Here is a 14009-nt window from a genome sequence, read left to right on the forward strand (position 1 = left end):
ATTTTTCACATGATTATATGACAAGTTTCTAGCTTATCATTTAGCCCTAATTTCATCTCAATCAACACTTTACAAGATGGTTAACTTCTAAATTCCTGAATTCACTTCAAAATAGTCAATTTACTAGTGTTTATCAATTTACACATAGTTTCACTAATCACCTACAATGGTGATCATAGTTTCCACTAAAATTTCACATAATTTCAGCTTATGTTTGTCTAGGGTTTGTCCTTAGACACTATAGTTATTCCTAGATCATCATAAGACACACATGCAACTAACAATTCAGATTTTCCCAATTACATGAGAAATTCAAGTTGAGAGATTTCATGAAATTTTACATACCTTGTAACCCCCTTGTGATGAGGATCACGAATCTCTGTTCAGATTTCAATTTGGGACAATGATTAACCTTCAATTGATCAAATTTGTGAAACTAGGGTTTTGAGAGAGTGGGGATCGCCCCTGGCGTGCTTGTTCGACCAGACACCTCCTTTTGGGGGGTGTTTGGTTTGTTTTACTAACTTAATTAAGCTTAAGTTTCAATTTGTTCAACTTAAGCCCCTCACTTAGGTTAATATTAAGTTTAGTTGCATTTAACCCTCCTTTAAGTTATTTCTAGACTTGTAACTAACTAGGTTAAAATTTCTAGTTAGTAATTTCTTTGTTTATTTATACTTTATAATTCTAATATAAAGTTTTTATAGTTTCGGGGTGTTACAGGAATTGAGACCATACCTCTTCAATAATAGAATAAACTCACATGTTTTTCCAACCTATCTATTATAAATAAAATATAACTCATTTAATTTATCTTTAATTAACTTAACCAAATAACCATACTAATCCGTCCAAACACTATATACTATAATTCTTGATGGTGCGTATGAAATTGGCATGTGCAAACAAGTCACATGGTAAGGGTGTGAAAGATGGTACATACGATTAAGAATAATAAGAACTTTCACATGTAGGTAGTACATGAATCTTCACACATAATGTGTTAGATACCTAATGACTTGACATGGAGACATATCTTCATTTCATAGAGTTTCGTTGACAAGGACAGTGTCACGGTTGTGGGTGTAGCAGTGATGGCAATAATATGGCCTTGGAAGTGGCAACGATAATGTGGCGGTGGCGCTGACAACGTTGTGGTAGGGACGGTTTGGCAAGGGCGGCGGCAGTGTTGATGGTAGTGGTAGTGGCGGTGGCAGTTGTGGATACGGTGAATGTGGAGATCAGTAGATGGTGACGACACACGATGGTTGAGGGTGATGTTCATCAAGTTTGACTCAATTTAAATTTACAAGTTTACAATAGTGACCCAAACATGTCGTGTAGTTTGAATATACCCAAATGACCGGTTTATAACCATTGGAATCAAACAAACAATTAAGATAATTCTTTTTTACCCATATCAAACTATTTTTGAATAATTAAGTCATAAACGTGGGGTGTAAATTATTATCTTTTAACGGCAAATTTGGATCACTGACAGACCACTGGAGTATCTTTGTGTCACGAGCGGAACCACCTGATCATATCCATCTCCATTAGGTAATAATGCCTATATACCAATTCAGAAGGAAACCCAATAAATCTTAGAACAACCCCTTGTGGGAATTGAACCCAAGCAGGGGCGGAGCTACCTTATGCCGGGGGGCAACGCCCGCTACGGTTTGGCGCGGAAAAATTTGGAAAAATTAGTGTAAATTTTGGAAAAATTTGAGGTTTTTTCGATTTCGTTACGGTTTATTTATAAAACGTTACAGCTTGGTGGATTTTCTAGATCCGCCACTGAACCCAAGAGCTAATCGTCCGTAAGCATTATGTCACCCCAAAGATGTGCATTATCTTACATGCATGCATGTCTACCATGACCATGCTTGCTTTAGAGGTTTAGTACAACAATGTTTGAATTTAAATGAAGGGTTTTAGGTCTACCTACAGGCTGTTAGTGATTGCACTCCTTAACCAAATATCACCACCACCACCAACCACTTCTTCTCCAATCATCTAGAGAGAGAGAAACACATATACAATAAGAAGAAAGATTTTCTTAAAACAATATGAAAGATCTTCTTGGCCTTTCCAACATGCTTTTTGGAGGGTTTCTTTAGATAGCAAAAAAACTAAATCATTGAAGAATATTATGATAGAACCACTCACAGTTTTCTTTCTGGTAATTGTTTATTATATTATTTAATTTACTGAATTTCACTCTCTAATGTTTCTTGAAATCAAGAATAATGATCATGTGCAGACTCATTTCTTGAGAAAATTGGTTATTTTTGGTGGGAAAATCGAGAAGACTGAATTTACTGCTCCATTTTACCCTGTTTGAACTCAGAAGTGAAGAAAGTACCTGTTTTGCTTTTATGTTCATGTCCTTTTTTCCCACAATTAATGTTTCATTTCATCAACTGTTTGTCTGGTTTGATCTTAAATGTCTCTTCAGTGGAGTCATCCTTCTTAAATATTCAAAACCTTTTCAGAAAATTGAATAAAAAGATTGAAGAAAAGCATGTCGAGTTACACACTCAATGAAAGATTCAAACAACCAGTCTCTTTGGAATTGGAATCACTGATTCCTACTGGAAATATCACTATGTATATGTCTCAGCAGAATAACATGAATAATAATAATACTATCTTCACTGATGTTCTTGATTCCAATGTTGTCACGCGACAAGAATTCGGTAAAATGTTGTTGATGGATCAAATGGGTTCACATGTTCCGCCCTCCGGAATCCAATTCTGTTCTGATCAGTACCAGAATCCTAACGGTTTTCTTTCGTTGGCGGATGAAAGTACACAAGATTCCGAGGGTAATTCGTATGGAATTGGGAATGTGGTTTATGATTCCAAGTATTTAAAAGCGGTTCAACAATTGCTTGATGAGATTGTTCATATCAACAAGGATTGGAAACAACAAGATTTTAAGCAGGAATGCATGAATGATTCCCAACAAGTGTTGATGGAATCGGAATACCGACAAGATTCAAGTCAACTTTCAGCTGTTGAAAAACAAGATTTAGAGGACAAGATGATCAGGTTATCATCTATGTTGAAAGAAGTAAGTTTCCTGTTTTATATGAACATTTGCACATGTTTGATCCGATTAACGTTGCTTCGGTTCAATTCTTATGTTTATTGTCTTACAAACACTTTCTATGTGCACAGGTTGATAGAAGATACAAACAATATTATCATCAAATGCAGATTATTATATCATCATTTGAAGTACTTGCTAGATGTGGGGCAGCAAAAGCCTACACATCACTCGCACTCCAAACAATTTCAAGCCGTTTTCGGTGCTTGAGAGATGCGATTGACAGCCAGATAAAAGTTATATCAAGAAGCCTTGGTGGGATAGATTCAAATGGGAATGGAATCGCGATTTCGAGGCTGAAATTTGTGGATCAGCAACTTAGACGAGAGAAATATGATCAGAAGTTCGGTATGATGGATCAACATATTTGGAGGCCACAAAGAGGGCTTCCTGAAAGCTGTGTGTCGGTTCTGCGTGCATGGTTGTTTGAGCATTTTCTTCACCCGTAATTACTCTTCAACTTCTTCAACTTTGTCATGTTATTTGTTTTGAAAGATTGTTTAGGATTGGAATTGGAACCCGAATCGTTCGGTCTTTTTATTTATCAACATTTTTGGTTCCAATGCCATAGCCAAATCCTTTTTATTGATGACGATAAATATGGTGCTGTCACGCACCTAAACTTATATGCAAAACCTTTAAAAATAAAACTGTCATTTTAGTTTATTATAAGTAGAAACTTTTTTCCTAATTTTAATCTACATCAAAAATTCTGTTGATCACAATGTACTATGGGCTTGAAAGTTGAAAAGTTATAAACACCGTTACACAAACAAAAGGCGTGATAGGGGAAACACTATTAACGAAATAAATTTTGATGCAGAGAGTTAAAATTTGGGGGGGGGGGTGTGGGTATTTAACTAAAGTGATTGAGTTTTGATTAACGAAAACAGCGTGATTTTAAGAGATTTCGCATCTAAGTTTACGAGTGTGATATCTATTCTCTATCCCCATTTGATAGTGTTTATATTTATAGTTTATGTCTATAGCAGATATCCAAAAGATTCGGAGAAGACGATGCTAGCCAGACAAACAGGCTTGACCAAAAGTCAGGTAAGCTTCATGTGTTTTTCAACCCGCGGTTCTATAGAAATTTTTTGGTATATACGTTTTCGACCCCCAGTCAGAAATCTCAAGCTTCGCCACTGGTAACTTTGGAATGTTATCTAGAAAAAAATGCACCAAGTTGAAATAAATGAGCTTCATTTCCATTCTGGAACCTCTATAAAATGTTCTTACTTGAAATGACCATGTGGGGTTGAGTTTAGATTCAATAATCATCAACTGAAACAGGTTTCAAACTGGTTTATAAACGCGCGAGTTCGTCTATGGAAGCCAATGGTGGAAGAAATATACCAAGAAGAGTCTGCTGATGCTGCAATGGACTCCAATTCTTCATCAGAAACCACACCTAAAAAGACTTCACTTGATCAACCGCGCGATATGAACCCAAATGCAGCGTCATCCTATCAAGCTCTTCACATGAAAACGTCGGGTGCTATTGTCAATGGCCTTGACGTTATCACAAACCCGATCATCGACAAAGGGGTGTCTCTAACGCTAAGGTTACAACACACGGATAACAGTGGCTTACCCGTCTTGTCTTCTGTTGAGAACCATCATCATGGTTTAGTTGATCCTAGAGATGTTATTTGTGACACCCCAAATTTGTAATATTGTAAGAAATTCATGCCAAGATCAAACCATCATTTGTCACTAATTAAGTTGTCTAATATCTTTTTTAATGTATAACTGATGATTTTAATCAAAGACTACAAAAATGAAATATTTTATAGAAAAGATAATATTTAACACTTTGTTTGGTTAAAAGATTTTACTCATATATTTCTTTCTACAATAATCTAAATAAATTGGAACCCTGCATAAAAGAACACAGATCGGCGTGACAATGTGACACAAGTGTGTATTAATGTTCTCGTTTTAGCAGAATTGTACATGTACCATCCCAATGAAGTCAAAATGTTTATAAATAGAGCCAAAAAATATAACGTTTGACTGGTCAAAGATAAAAAGTAAACAATTTTATTTTAGCGGCAAATTTGGATAATTGGCGGACCATTAGAGTATCATCGTGCAACCAGCAGAACCACACGATCATATCCATCTCCACTAGGCAATGCATATACACCAATTCATGAGGAAACCCAACAAATATGGGAAAAACCCCCTTGTGAGAATCGAACTCAGGATCTATCAGTTTCAAAGCCTTATCCCACCCCCTGAATGCTACTAGGCTATAAAGCCATGGACAAAAAGTAAACAAATTAAAGTAGTTTTTTAAGAGCAACCAATAATACTATTAAAATAGAGTAGACCTCTAGCAAGTAACTAGAAGCCACTAGGGGTGCAAATAAGTCGAGCGGCTCGCGAGCTACTCTAGAAAAAAACTCAAAATGAGCTGAGCCTTATCGAGCCCAAGTCGAGTTTGAGCCTAAAATAAAGCTCGTTTGTTTATCGAGCCCGAGCTCGAGCCTCGCATGTGAAGCTCGTTAGGCTCGTCGAGCCTTAGTGTAAATGAGCCGAGTCTACCCGAGCTTATTTAAACTTGTAGACAAGCCGACCTCGAACCTAAAAATAAGCTTATTTGGTAAACGAGCCCGAGCCCGAGCTTCACTAAGCTGAGCTCAAGCTTGAGAAAATACAAACGAGCCGAGCTCAAGTCTAAGCTCACATAAGTTAATCGAGCTCGAGCCTGGTCGAGCTCAAGCTCTGCTCGGCTCGGCTCGTTTGCACCCCTAGAAGCCACTAACTGGTACATTACACTATGAAGTTAAGTTAATACACCGAGAAGCCCAATCTAACGAGTGAAACCTTGCTCTATTTTCACTATCGAGTCGAGGGTCTCACTAGAAGCAGTCTCTCTACACGGGGTAGAGGTAAGATTGTCTACATCTTACCATCCTCAGACCTTACCTTAGCTTTGTTATTGGTGAGATTTACTGAGTATGATGATGTTGTAAACATTTGACATGATCTCATCAAGGCCTCTAGACTTGGACGGCGAAATAATGTTGCAGACTTTTCCATTTCGAGCCTTCCATATAAACCAAACGGTAGAAAAGGAGGTGCTTTGAATCACCATCTTGGTTGAGCGAGTACTTACAAATGACATAGGAATCTTCATTACTTCTTCCACCGAATTCCCCAAGGCTGAAGCCGTTTTACACCATGCAAATACATGATCTCATATACTTTTCGAGAAGTGGTAGGAGATGAGTAGATGCAACGGCGGAGCTTAAGCTTGAGCTAGGGGGTCCTCGGGCCCTCCTGTTTTTTCGCTTAGCAGTGTAAATTTTATTGCAAATTTCTGAAAAATATAAAATTTTATATGGTCAATGGTTTCCCCGTAAGGTACCACTGAAGAAGCAAATCCTCAAATGTTTTACTTTGAAAATTTTTTGTTTCCTTATATTCTCAATTCACATTTTAAATCACAATAACATTCTTTTACAATAATTAAACGGTTTTCACAGTATCTAAATAATAAAAGTTGATGGTTTATTAATTAATGTCGTAAGTAAGGTTGAATATAGGCAGGAACTGTATGGAATCAGAATTTGCAGTGTACTTCATTATATTGTCCCCTCACCGAGATTATGGCTCGCGGAGCTAGCCAATTAATTTAAGGGTATGTAAAAAACAAATTACCGGTCAACGGAGGAGCTGTAAGGGCACTGGAAGTCTGGGATGATTGCAATTTTGTGAAGTTATGTTTCTTACGTTGGTGCCCATACACAAAACAAAATGATATTGTTTTGTTTTGGGCTTGGGCTATGTTTGTCAGTTGGGTCTCTTTTAATTATATTATACTTAATTTGGGTTAACTTTATCATTTGGGCCTAATTATTATACAAGTTTGGTGTTGTAAAAGGTTTGGGGTTATAAAAATTTGGAATTTTAATAAATTAAAGTATCGTATTTTTTAGGGGTATCACCAGGGATATCCTTTATATAAAACCGAAAAAAAAAATTACACTACGAATACGAGGTTGAGCCGTAGCCCGTGATACCTACCCCTACAAGCCCGATTTACACAACCAGTTCCAAGATATAACTCGCATGGTTTCTCAAACTTTAAATTCATTTTTACAAAGAGAACTACATATTTGTTTGGACGCATGTCATAATCAAAATATGGAAGTATACAAAATACTTGATTGTTGTGGATTTGACACAGAGAAGTGATAGTGATCGCATACAGAAATCTCTCATATATATTTCAAATTTAAAGGTTGGACATGCATGACATGATTCAAGAAATGTACAACATATTGTTTTTGTAAAGAACCTTAAGGATCCCCAAAAGCATAGCTAGCTGTGGAGACGTCAACAAGTTTTGGATATATTCACAGAAATAAGGTCTCCTTCAACCATTGCGGAATGAGTCAACTCAGGTTATGTTTGATCTCTCTTGGGTCAAATAGGTAAGTAGAAAAAGTTAGCTTAAAGAAAACTGGTCGAAAGTCACTAAAATGTAATTTTTAATACATAAGTCAACCTCCTCAGTCATTTTATTAAATAAATTTGAATAACGTTAAAAGTGAAATTGCACTAAGTTTAACGTTATTTTGCTAATTTCGCGAAAATAACGTTAAAAGCGGCGGACGGTTAATCATGCATTATGTGGTGGGGTTGATAGCCGAAAGACAAGGGGATACATGCACCAATCGGTATTTGTCCCGATTGCTAAGTGTTATGTGCTTCAGGTCCAAGGCTTGACGCAAAACTACTATCGAGTTGGGGATCTCACTGGAAGCAGTCTCTTTATTTCTACGGGGTAAAGGTAAGGATGTCTACATCTTACCCTTCTTAGACCATACCTTAGCTTTGCTATTGGTGGAATTTACTAAGCATGATGATGATGCTGAAATCACATTGAAATTATATACTTCTCGTAGTCATATTTGTTACAATAGTTGGTTATAAAAAAAATCAAATTTCGGAAAAAAAAAGGTCTTCCAAATGAACATAACTTGACCCGTTTTGACCCTAACAAAACTTACAAGGTGCTGCCTTCTTTATCGAGTTTGACTTCATTAAACGAACATGGACTCTCCAATTTACATGAAGAGACAATCTTACCAGTAGATATCGGCACGCTATCCCCCTTAGAATATTTGAATTTATGTAACAACCGGTTTTCTAGACCGCCTTTTAACATCTCCCAACTCGCAGTGCTCAAAAGACTTCAGACTTATCTAATTGCCCGAATCTTGAAGCATTGCCTGAGCTCCCACCTAGTGTAGCTATAGCATTTGCTAATAACTGCAAGTCATGAATAGTGGTGGATTGTATCATTGTGATCGATTGCACATACCCACGGGGGGGGGGGGGGGGGGGGGGGGTTAAGAGATCAGCAAACCTTCTAAAATGTTTTAGAGAGACTGGTTTTATTGACCGAAATATTTGAATTGTAAAATATATTAAATTATAGGGATTGCATGGTTTGAAGTTCAAAAGCATCCGGAAACCAAAATCGCTTTTTGACAATTAGACAAATCCGATGAATCCTACAGCCATACAAAACAGAACCGAAACTTATGAAGAGTACAATGGATCAAGCATGTTGAAAACCGATCATTCCTTCCACATGTCTGCAAACTCATCGGTCTCCAACGGGTTTGTCATCTCATGCATTTTTCTTCTAGTCTTTGCTTTAACCTTCTTCGCATACTTGCCAGCCTTTTGTCTTTTCTCCAATGAACGTATCTAGCATCGATAATAAAAATAATAAATCATAAATTCTATATAAAAAAAAACTTTAAACCGACAAAAGTTAAATTGATAAAAGCATGAGGAATCCTTACCTGATTTGGCGAAACATAGAAGGGATTCTCATACAGAGTCGGACCTCCAAAGCTACCGCCAAATATCTTTATTGGATTTAAACAAAACCTTGGACCAACCTGTCCATTTAGCAAAATTTTTAAAAAATTGTCTTAAAATATGAATTTATTAATGACCTCATTTTTACGATTTACGAACCTCAATTAAGGTCATCTTTTCCAAGCCGCCTCGATCAATTTTATCTGCTCCAGTATGAGGGCATGAAATCTGTCACAATAGGATAAACCAAAACATTGATTAAGTTTAAAATCTGTAGAACAAGACATTATTATTTTTATAACCAACCTGGTAGTTACGGAACCATATGTGGTCATCAACGATTGAGAACACGAAGACATGGTCATGATAGGGCTTTGATTTCCTGTGTTCCTTGGGGGTTCCAAATATCTGTTGACCGAAACATATAATAATGTTACCGCAGCATTTTCAAAAGTTAAGCGAAGTACGATGCTTTCAAGCTTCAACATTAAGACAAATCAAGTTTAAAGATCATGTTATTATTAGTAAAACCTTTGGCTTATAATAAAGTTTCACAAAGACATTGCCAACTGTATGATAATTAGAAAAACAAATGCACAACACAAATGCAGAAATTCTATTTATAACATTCAAAAGAATACAAGAAACATAACAGAGTGGGATTATGATATGATAATTTTGACAAAAATGGTTCTTTTGGCTCATCATTCTCCTATAGAAAGGTGATTATGTATGATCAGATAATTATATAGTAACATAGCTTAAACTAAAGAGTTTGACCTAGTTTACATTTATTACTAGACAAAATGGTCATAAAAAAAGAGTAAATTACAAAAATCGTCTTTTATGTATGTCACTTATTGCAAACTGTGTGCTTTGTCTTCAATAATTACAGAAAACGTACTCGATGTTTGCAAACCCTTGCAAGTTATGTCCTTTAGCCCTAACTCAGTTAATTTTTGTGGTTAAATCTAACCAAATGGACCCCACATAAGGTATTTTTGTGGTTAAATCTGAACAAATGGACATCACATGAGAGTAAAATGACCAAAATACCCTCATGTGGGGTCCATTTGGTCAGATTAAATCATAAAAAATTAACTGAGTTAGGGCTAAAGGACATAACTTGCAAGGATTTGCAAACATCGAGTACGTTTTCTGTAGTTATTGAAGACAAGGACATTGTTTCCAATAAGTGACATACATAAAGAACGGATTTTGTAATTTACTCAAAAAAAAAAACAATCGCTTGAAAACTCATTTGTTTGTAAAATGTAAAGATTGTTGATTCGTGGACTAACATCAAATCAAAATAAAACTTCTTGTGTAGCTTTATACTGAATTATTAATAATGATTTATTGTTTCTTCAAGGAAACAAAGATAAAGGTTGTTGATTGTCTTTTTACAAGAGACGAGTTATCATTTGGTAACAAACACATAAAGAATAGTGTTGAAATGACATAAGAATATTGTTGGTTAAGTCCATACAGATGGTTAATATGGGGTTTCTTTCGTTCAGACTATACACTCAGAACACAAATCAAACAGCTGTACAAGTCCATACAATCGTATAACTCCAATTTATAAAACAATCCTATGCATTTTAAGGTTCCCAACTGTGATATTCTACACATAAAGGATTGTACCCTTGGTTTAAAAAAGCGTGAAGCGCACAAAAGCGACAAGGTCTAAAATCAAAGCGCGAAGCGCAAATCGCAAAAGCGACAGGCTTTTCGTACGTGAGGCGCAAGGTGCTTATATATATTTTTTTTCATATGTCCTATAGGCTTTTAGCATCCCTTACCCAAAACATAGTGATAAATAAGGTTTATATATGATTTATAATGTATAAATCACTTAATGTACAACCATTTTAGCTACATGTATAACGCTTTATAGCAGAAAAACGCCTTCTGTACAAAAAGCGCGCGCCTCAGTGGAATTTTTTTTTCGAAAAAAGCTCGCTTTTTGTGCGCTTTTTGTACAGAGCTCGCCTTATGTCACACAAGGCACAGCTCTTTGCACCTAGGGTCGCTTTACGCTTAAGCGCGCTTAAGGCGCGCTTTTTTAAACCAAGATTGTACCAAGATCTCAACACAAAGAAAACACAGGAACGTACCTGTGTAATCATTTCTTTCAAAAGTTTCCAGTGCGGATCTTTATCAAAATTTGATGAAAATGTGAGTAGAGGACGGGAGCCTTTAAGATGATTTCCAGTGAGCTTTAACTCTTCCATTGTGTGAACTAACACATATATTAAACCAAATCAATAAATCAGTTGGTTTTAAAAAGCGTATGGCACTCCAACCCATTTTTATCCGAAAGCCAACGCGCGCATCACGTGAGACGTTTGTCATAAAAAATACTAAAAAACTTTCTATACGAAAACCACATATGAACTAACACATATATTAAACCAAATCAATAAATCAGTTGGTTTTAAAAAGCGTATGGCACTCCAACCCATTTTTATCCGAAAGCCAACGCGCGCATCACGTGAGACGTTTGTCATAAAAAATACTAAAAAACTTTCTATACGAAAACCACATATATTACACTACTGAGCGAAAAGCTATAACTTGCGCCAATGGCAACAATGCGATCTCATCATTGCATCATGCGCATGGCGCAATGTGCGCGCATACAAGATCCGAACATATAAAGCTTTACATAATCAACAACATCCACTGCTACAATTTTATTGGATTGTAAAACTGATCATAAGGTAAAGCATACAAACACGCTTACCTGCATTAACTAAAAACTTTACTGATGGACCATTAGGGCACTTAGACATCCACAAGTAAAGATCTTTATGCTTCCTACACTGAAAAAACAAACCCATCAAACACCAACCTTAAACCTACAAAAACAAATCATTCAAACATTAAAAAAACATAACCAACCTCAAAGAACAAACAAGAAGAGCAACTCTTAAGCTCAACCAACTCATTCAAAGTAGCTCCTTTAGTAGCCTTTGACTCAACTTTGTTATCCTTTTTGCAGTGTGGCAAAACAGACACCAAATTCAACATCAAATGCCGGTACCTAACAAAATTCACAATCGTCAATTCAAACTGAAAAGATTAGAAAACCAGCATGAAGCAGTGAACTTTATTAACCTGTAATTGATGCGACGGGAGCAGGTGACGAGAACTTTCTCTCTGTTTCTGAATCCTGTAGATTCTTGTTGGGTTTCTGGTTTATCTTTCCAACCCAGAAGAGTCCGTTTGGGTCTCTCCGGTGCCGTTTCATCCTTCTTCACCGCCGGTACCTCTACGTCACTGTGTTTTCGCTTCTTCCCCATTTTGCAGAGAGAGAGAGAGAGTAAACCCTAAACCCTAGAGATTGATTTTGGTAATAAAGGATCAATGGGTTACTAATTTGTGGACTTGTGACATTTGGGCCGTATTTGAAGACGACAAGTTGTATTTTGTGACAACTTTTTTCTTTATCTTTTAAAATCATATATAAGGTTAATTATGATTTATGGGGATGTTTGTTTGCTTTTCTTTTTTTTTTTAAATGAATTTTAGAAATTAAGGAATGTGAGTTTGATTTGAGTGTTTTCTTCAAGTGTGGATGAAGATTAGTATATTGTGTTTCTTGGACGGTTTTATTAATGGATTTGGATGGATGAGAAAAATCTCATGTTTTACTATACTAACTCTTCTTTTGTCAACATTTTATAAATATCTACATTTGATGTTTGTGTGTATAACTTTATATGAATTTATTTATTATGTGAAAATTTAAGCATGCTTTATGCGAAAATAAATACTGGTAGATTCTAAAAGAAGTATAAAAGTTATTAAAAAATTATAGGAAAATTGGTATTTAATAAACCAACTTTTAACCAGTTGGTAAATAATAATCCAACCTACAGAATTGGTATATAATAATCCTACCTATCAACATGTTGGTACTCAATGAACTTCCGTTAATTTTTTTTAACTGAAGTTAGTTTTTAAGTTTTATTTATTACACAAACAGTCCCTGTAGTTGTAACTATTTTATAAACCTCAAATCGAGGAAAATGAGGATTTTCGAGTGGTTTTTTTGTTTTATAAAATAGTTAAAACTAGTAAATTACAACTACAGGGACTGTTTGTGTAATAAATAAAACTTAAAAACTAACTTCAGTTAAAAAAAATTAACGAAAGTTCATTGAGTACCAACATGTTGATAGGTAGGATTATTATTTACCAATTTTAAAGGTTGGATTATTATTTATCAACTGATTAAATGTTGGTTTATTAAATACCAATTTTCCAAAATTATATAATGGGTGTTAGAGCATCTACAACGGTTGTCAAAATCCAGACTGCCTATTCAGCATATCACATTATTCCAAACCACCACCATTCAAACCCTATTTTTCCCATAATATTAAATCATTCCAAACCTGCACATCACACTCCACTTTTTACCCTAAAAACAAAAACAAAAAAAAAGGTTTGTGAGTGGGTGGTCCCCACAATTCCAAACCAAGGTAGTCCGTAGTCTGGTGGAACAAATCGGGCCACCATGGTCAAAATCCCACAAGGATAGTCTGGAAAAATTGGTGGTCCGAAGAGTGGACTTGTGCAACGAACTTGTTCTTGTTATTGTTAATGCTTTTAGAAGAATGTTACTCAAAACAACTTTCCATAATCATCATTATAAAGTTTATATTATATCATGCTATTATGCTCAACTACTGAACCCATATGTAATGGAGCCTTTATAAATGTTTGCTATAACCCATATGTAATAGAGCCTTTACAAATGTTTGGTATTATAAAGTTTGTAATAGTTTTTGGATTTGAATTGAACAAGTATGGAGTCTAATTCCTATTTTATCCAACAAAAATTCAATTAAAACGCATCATATTAACCACAAACATTACCGGAACAACCGGAAGAGTAGAATCAGTCACCTGAGTTTCTTTCTAGTTAGGGTTTTATTTGGGGATGATGATGATTTATTTGGGGAAACTTCGAACCTCCTTCATCAGCATCAATCAACGTTGCCGTTTTCCGATGTCGGTTCTCATCGGTGTCGTT

At 35.7% G+C, this 14009-nt stretch overlaps 2 protein-coding genes across 4 annotated transcripts; one reads left to right on the forward strand and one right to left on the reverse strand.

Moving 5' to 3' along the window:
• Positions 1–1897: 1897 nt before the first annotated feature.
• LOC110886048 (BEL1-like homeodomain protein 7) lies at positions 1898–4864 on the forward strand. 3 transcript variants are annotated; one of them, XM_022133806.2, is made up of 5 exons: positions 1898–2185; positions 2267–3079; positions 3187–3560; positions 4105–4168; positions 4409–4864. In XM_022133806.2, exons 2-5 carry the CDS (start codon positions 2528–2530, stop codon positions 4787–4789), a joined length of 1371 nt encoding a protein of 456 aa, XP_021989498.1. In that variant the 5' UTR covers positions 1898–2185; positions 2267–2527; the 3' UTR covers positions 4790–4864. The 3 variants fall into 3 exon arrangements, with proteins under 3 accessions (XP_021989498.1, XP_021989499.1, XP_035834593.1); XM_022133807.2 differs by having other exon boundaries at positions 1898–3079; XM_035978700.1 differs by having other exon boundaries at positions 1901–3079; positions 4108–4168.
• Positions 4865–8539: 3675 nt separating this feature from the next.
• Positions 8540–12341, reverse strand: LOC110886049 (ribosome biogenesis protein BRX1 homolog 2). The gene is made up of 8 exons (XM_022133810.2): positions 12086–12341; positions 11870–12011; positions 11712–11790; positions 11083–11207; positions 9269–9370; positions 9122–9190; positions 8944–9042; positions 8540–8845 (listed from the first exon to the last, which is right to left on the reverse strand). Exons 1-8 carry the CDS (start codon positions 12268–12270, stop codon positions 8714–8716), a joined length of 933 nt encoding a protein of 310 aa, XP_021989502.1. The 5' UTR covers positions 12271–12341; the 3' UTR covers positions 8540–8713.
• Between the last annotated feature and the right edge of the window lie 1668 nt (positions 12342–14009).

The sequence above is a fragment of the Helianthus annuus genome, chromosome 10 (assembly GCF_002127325.2).
Source record: "Helianthus annuus cultivar XRQ/B chromosome 10, HanXRQr2.0-SUNRISE, whole genome shotgun sequence".
NCBI classification, from domain to species: Eukaryota; Viridiplantae; Streptophyta; class Magnoliopsida; order Asterales; family Asteraceae; genus Helianthus; species Helianthus annuus.

Coding starts and splice junctions, on each gene's coding strand:
- LOC110886048 (XM_022133807.2), top strand. CDS start 2,528: ATGTCGAGTTACACACTCAATGAAAGATTCAAACAACCAGTCTCTTTG. Junction 3,561..4,104: donor TTTGAGCATTTTCTTCACCC/GTAATTACTCTT, acceptor TTATGTCTATAG/CAGATATCCAAAAGATTCGG. Junction 4,169..4,408: donor CAGGCTTGACCAAAAGTCAG/GTAAGCTTCATG, acceptor CAACTGAAACAG/GTTTCAAACTGGTTTATAAA.
- LOC110886049 (XM_022133810.2), bottom strand. CDS start 12,270: ATGGGGAAGAAGCGAAAACACAGTGACGTAGAGGTACCGGCGGTGAAG. Junction 9,043..9,121: donor AAAAGATGACCTTAATTGAG/GTTCGTAAATCG, acceptor CTAAATGGACAG/GTTGGTCCAAGGTTTTGTTT. Junction 8,846..8,943: donor TCTATGTTTCGCCAAATCAG/GTAAGGATTCCT, acceptor TATCGATGCTAG/ATACGTTCATTGGAGAAAAG.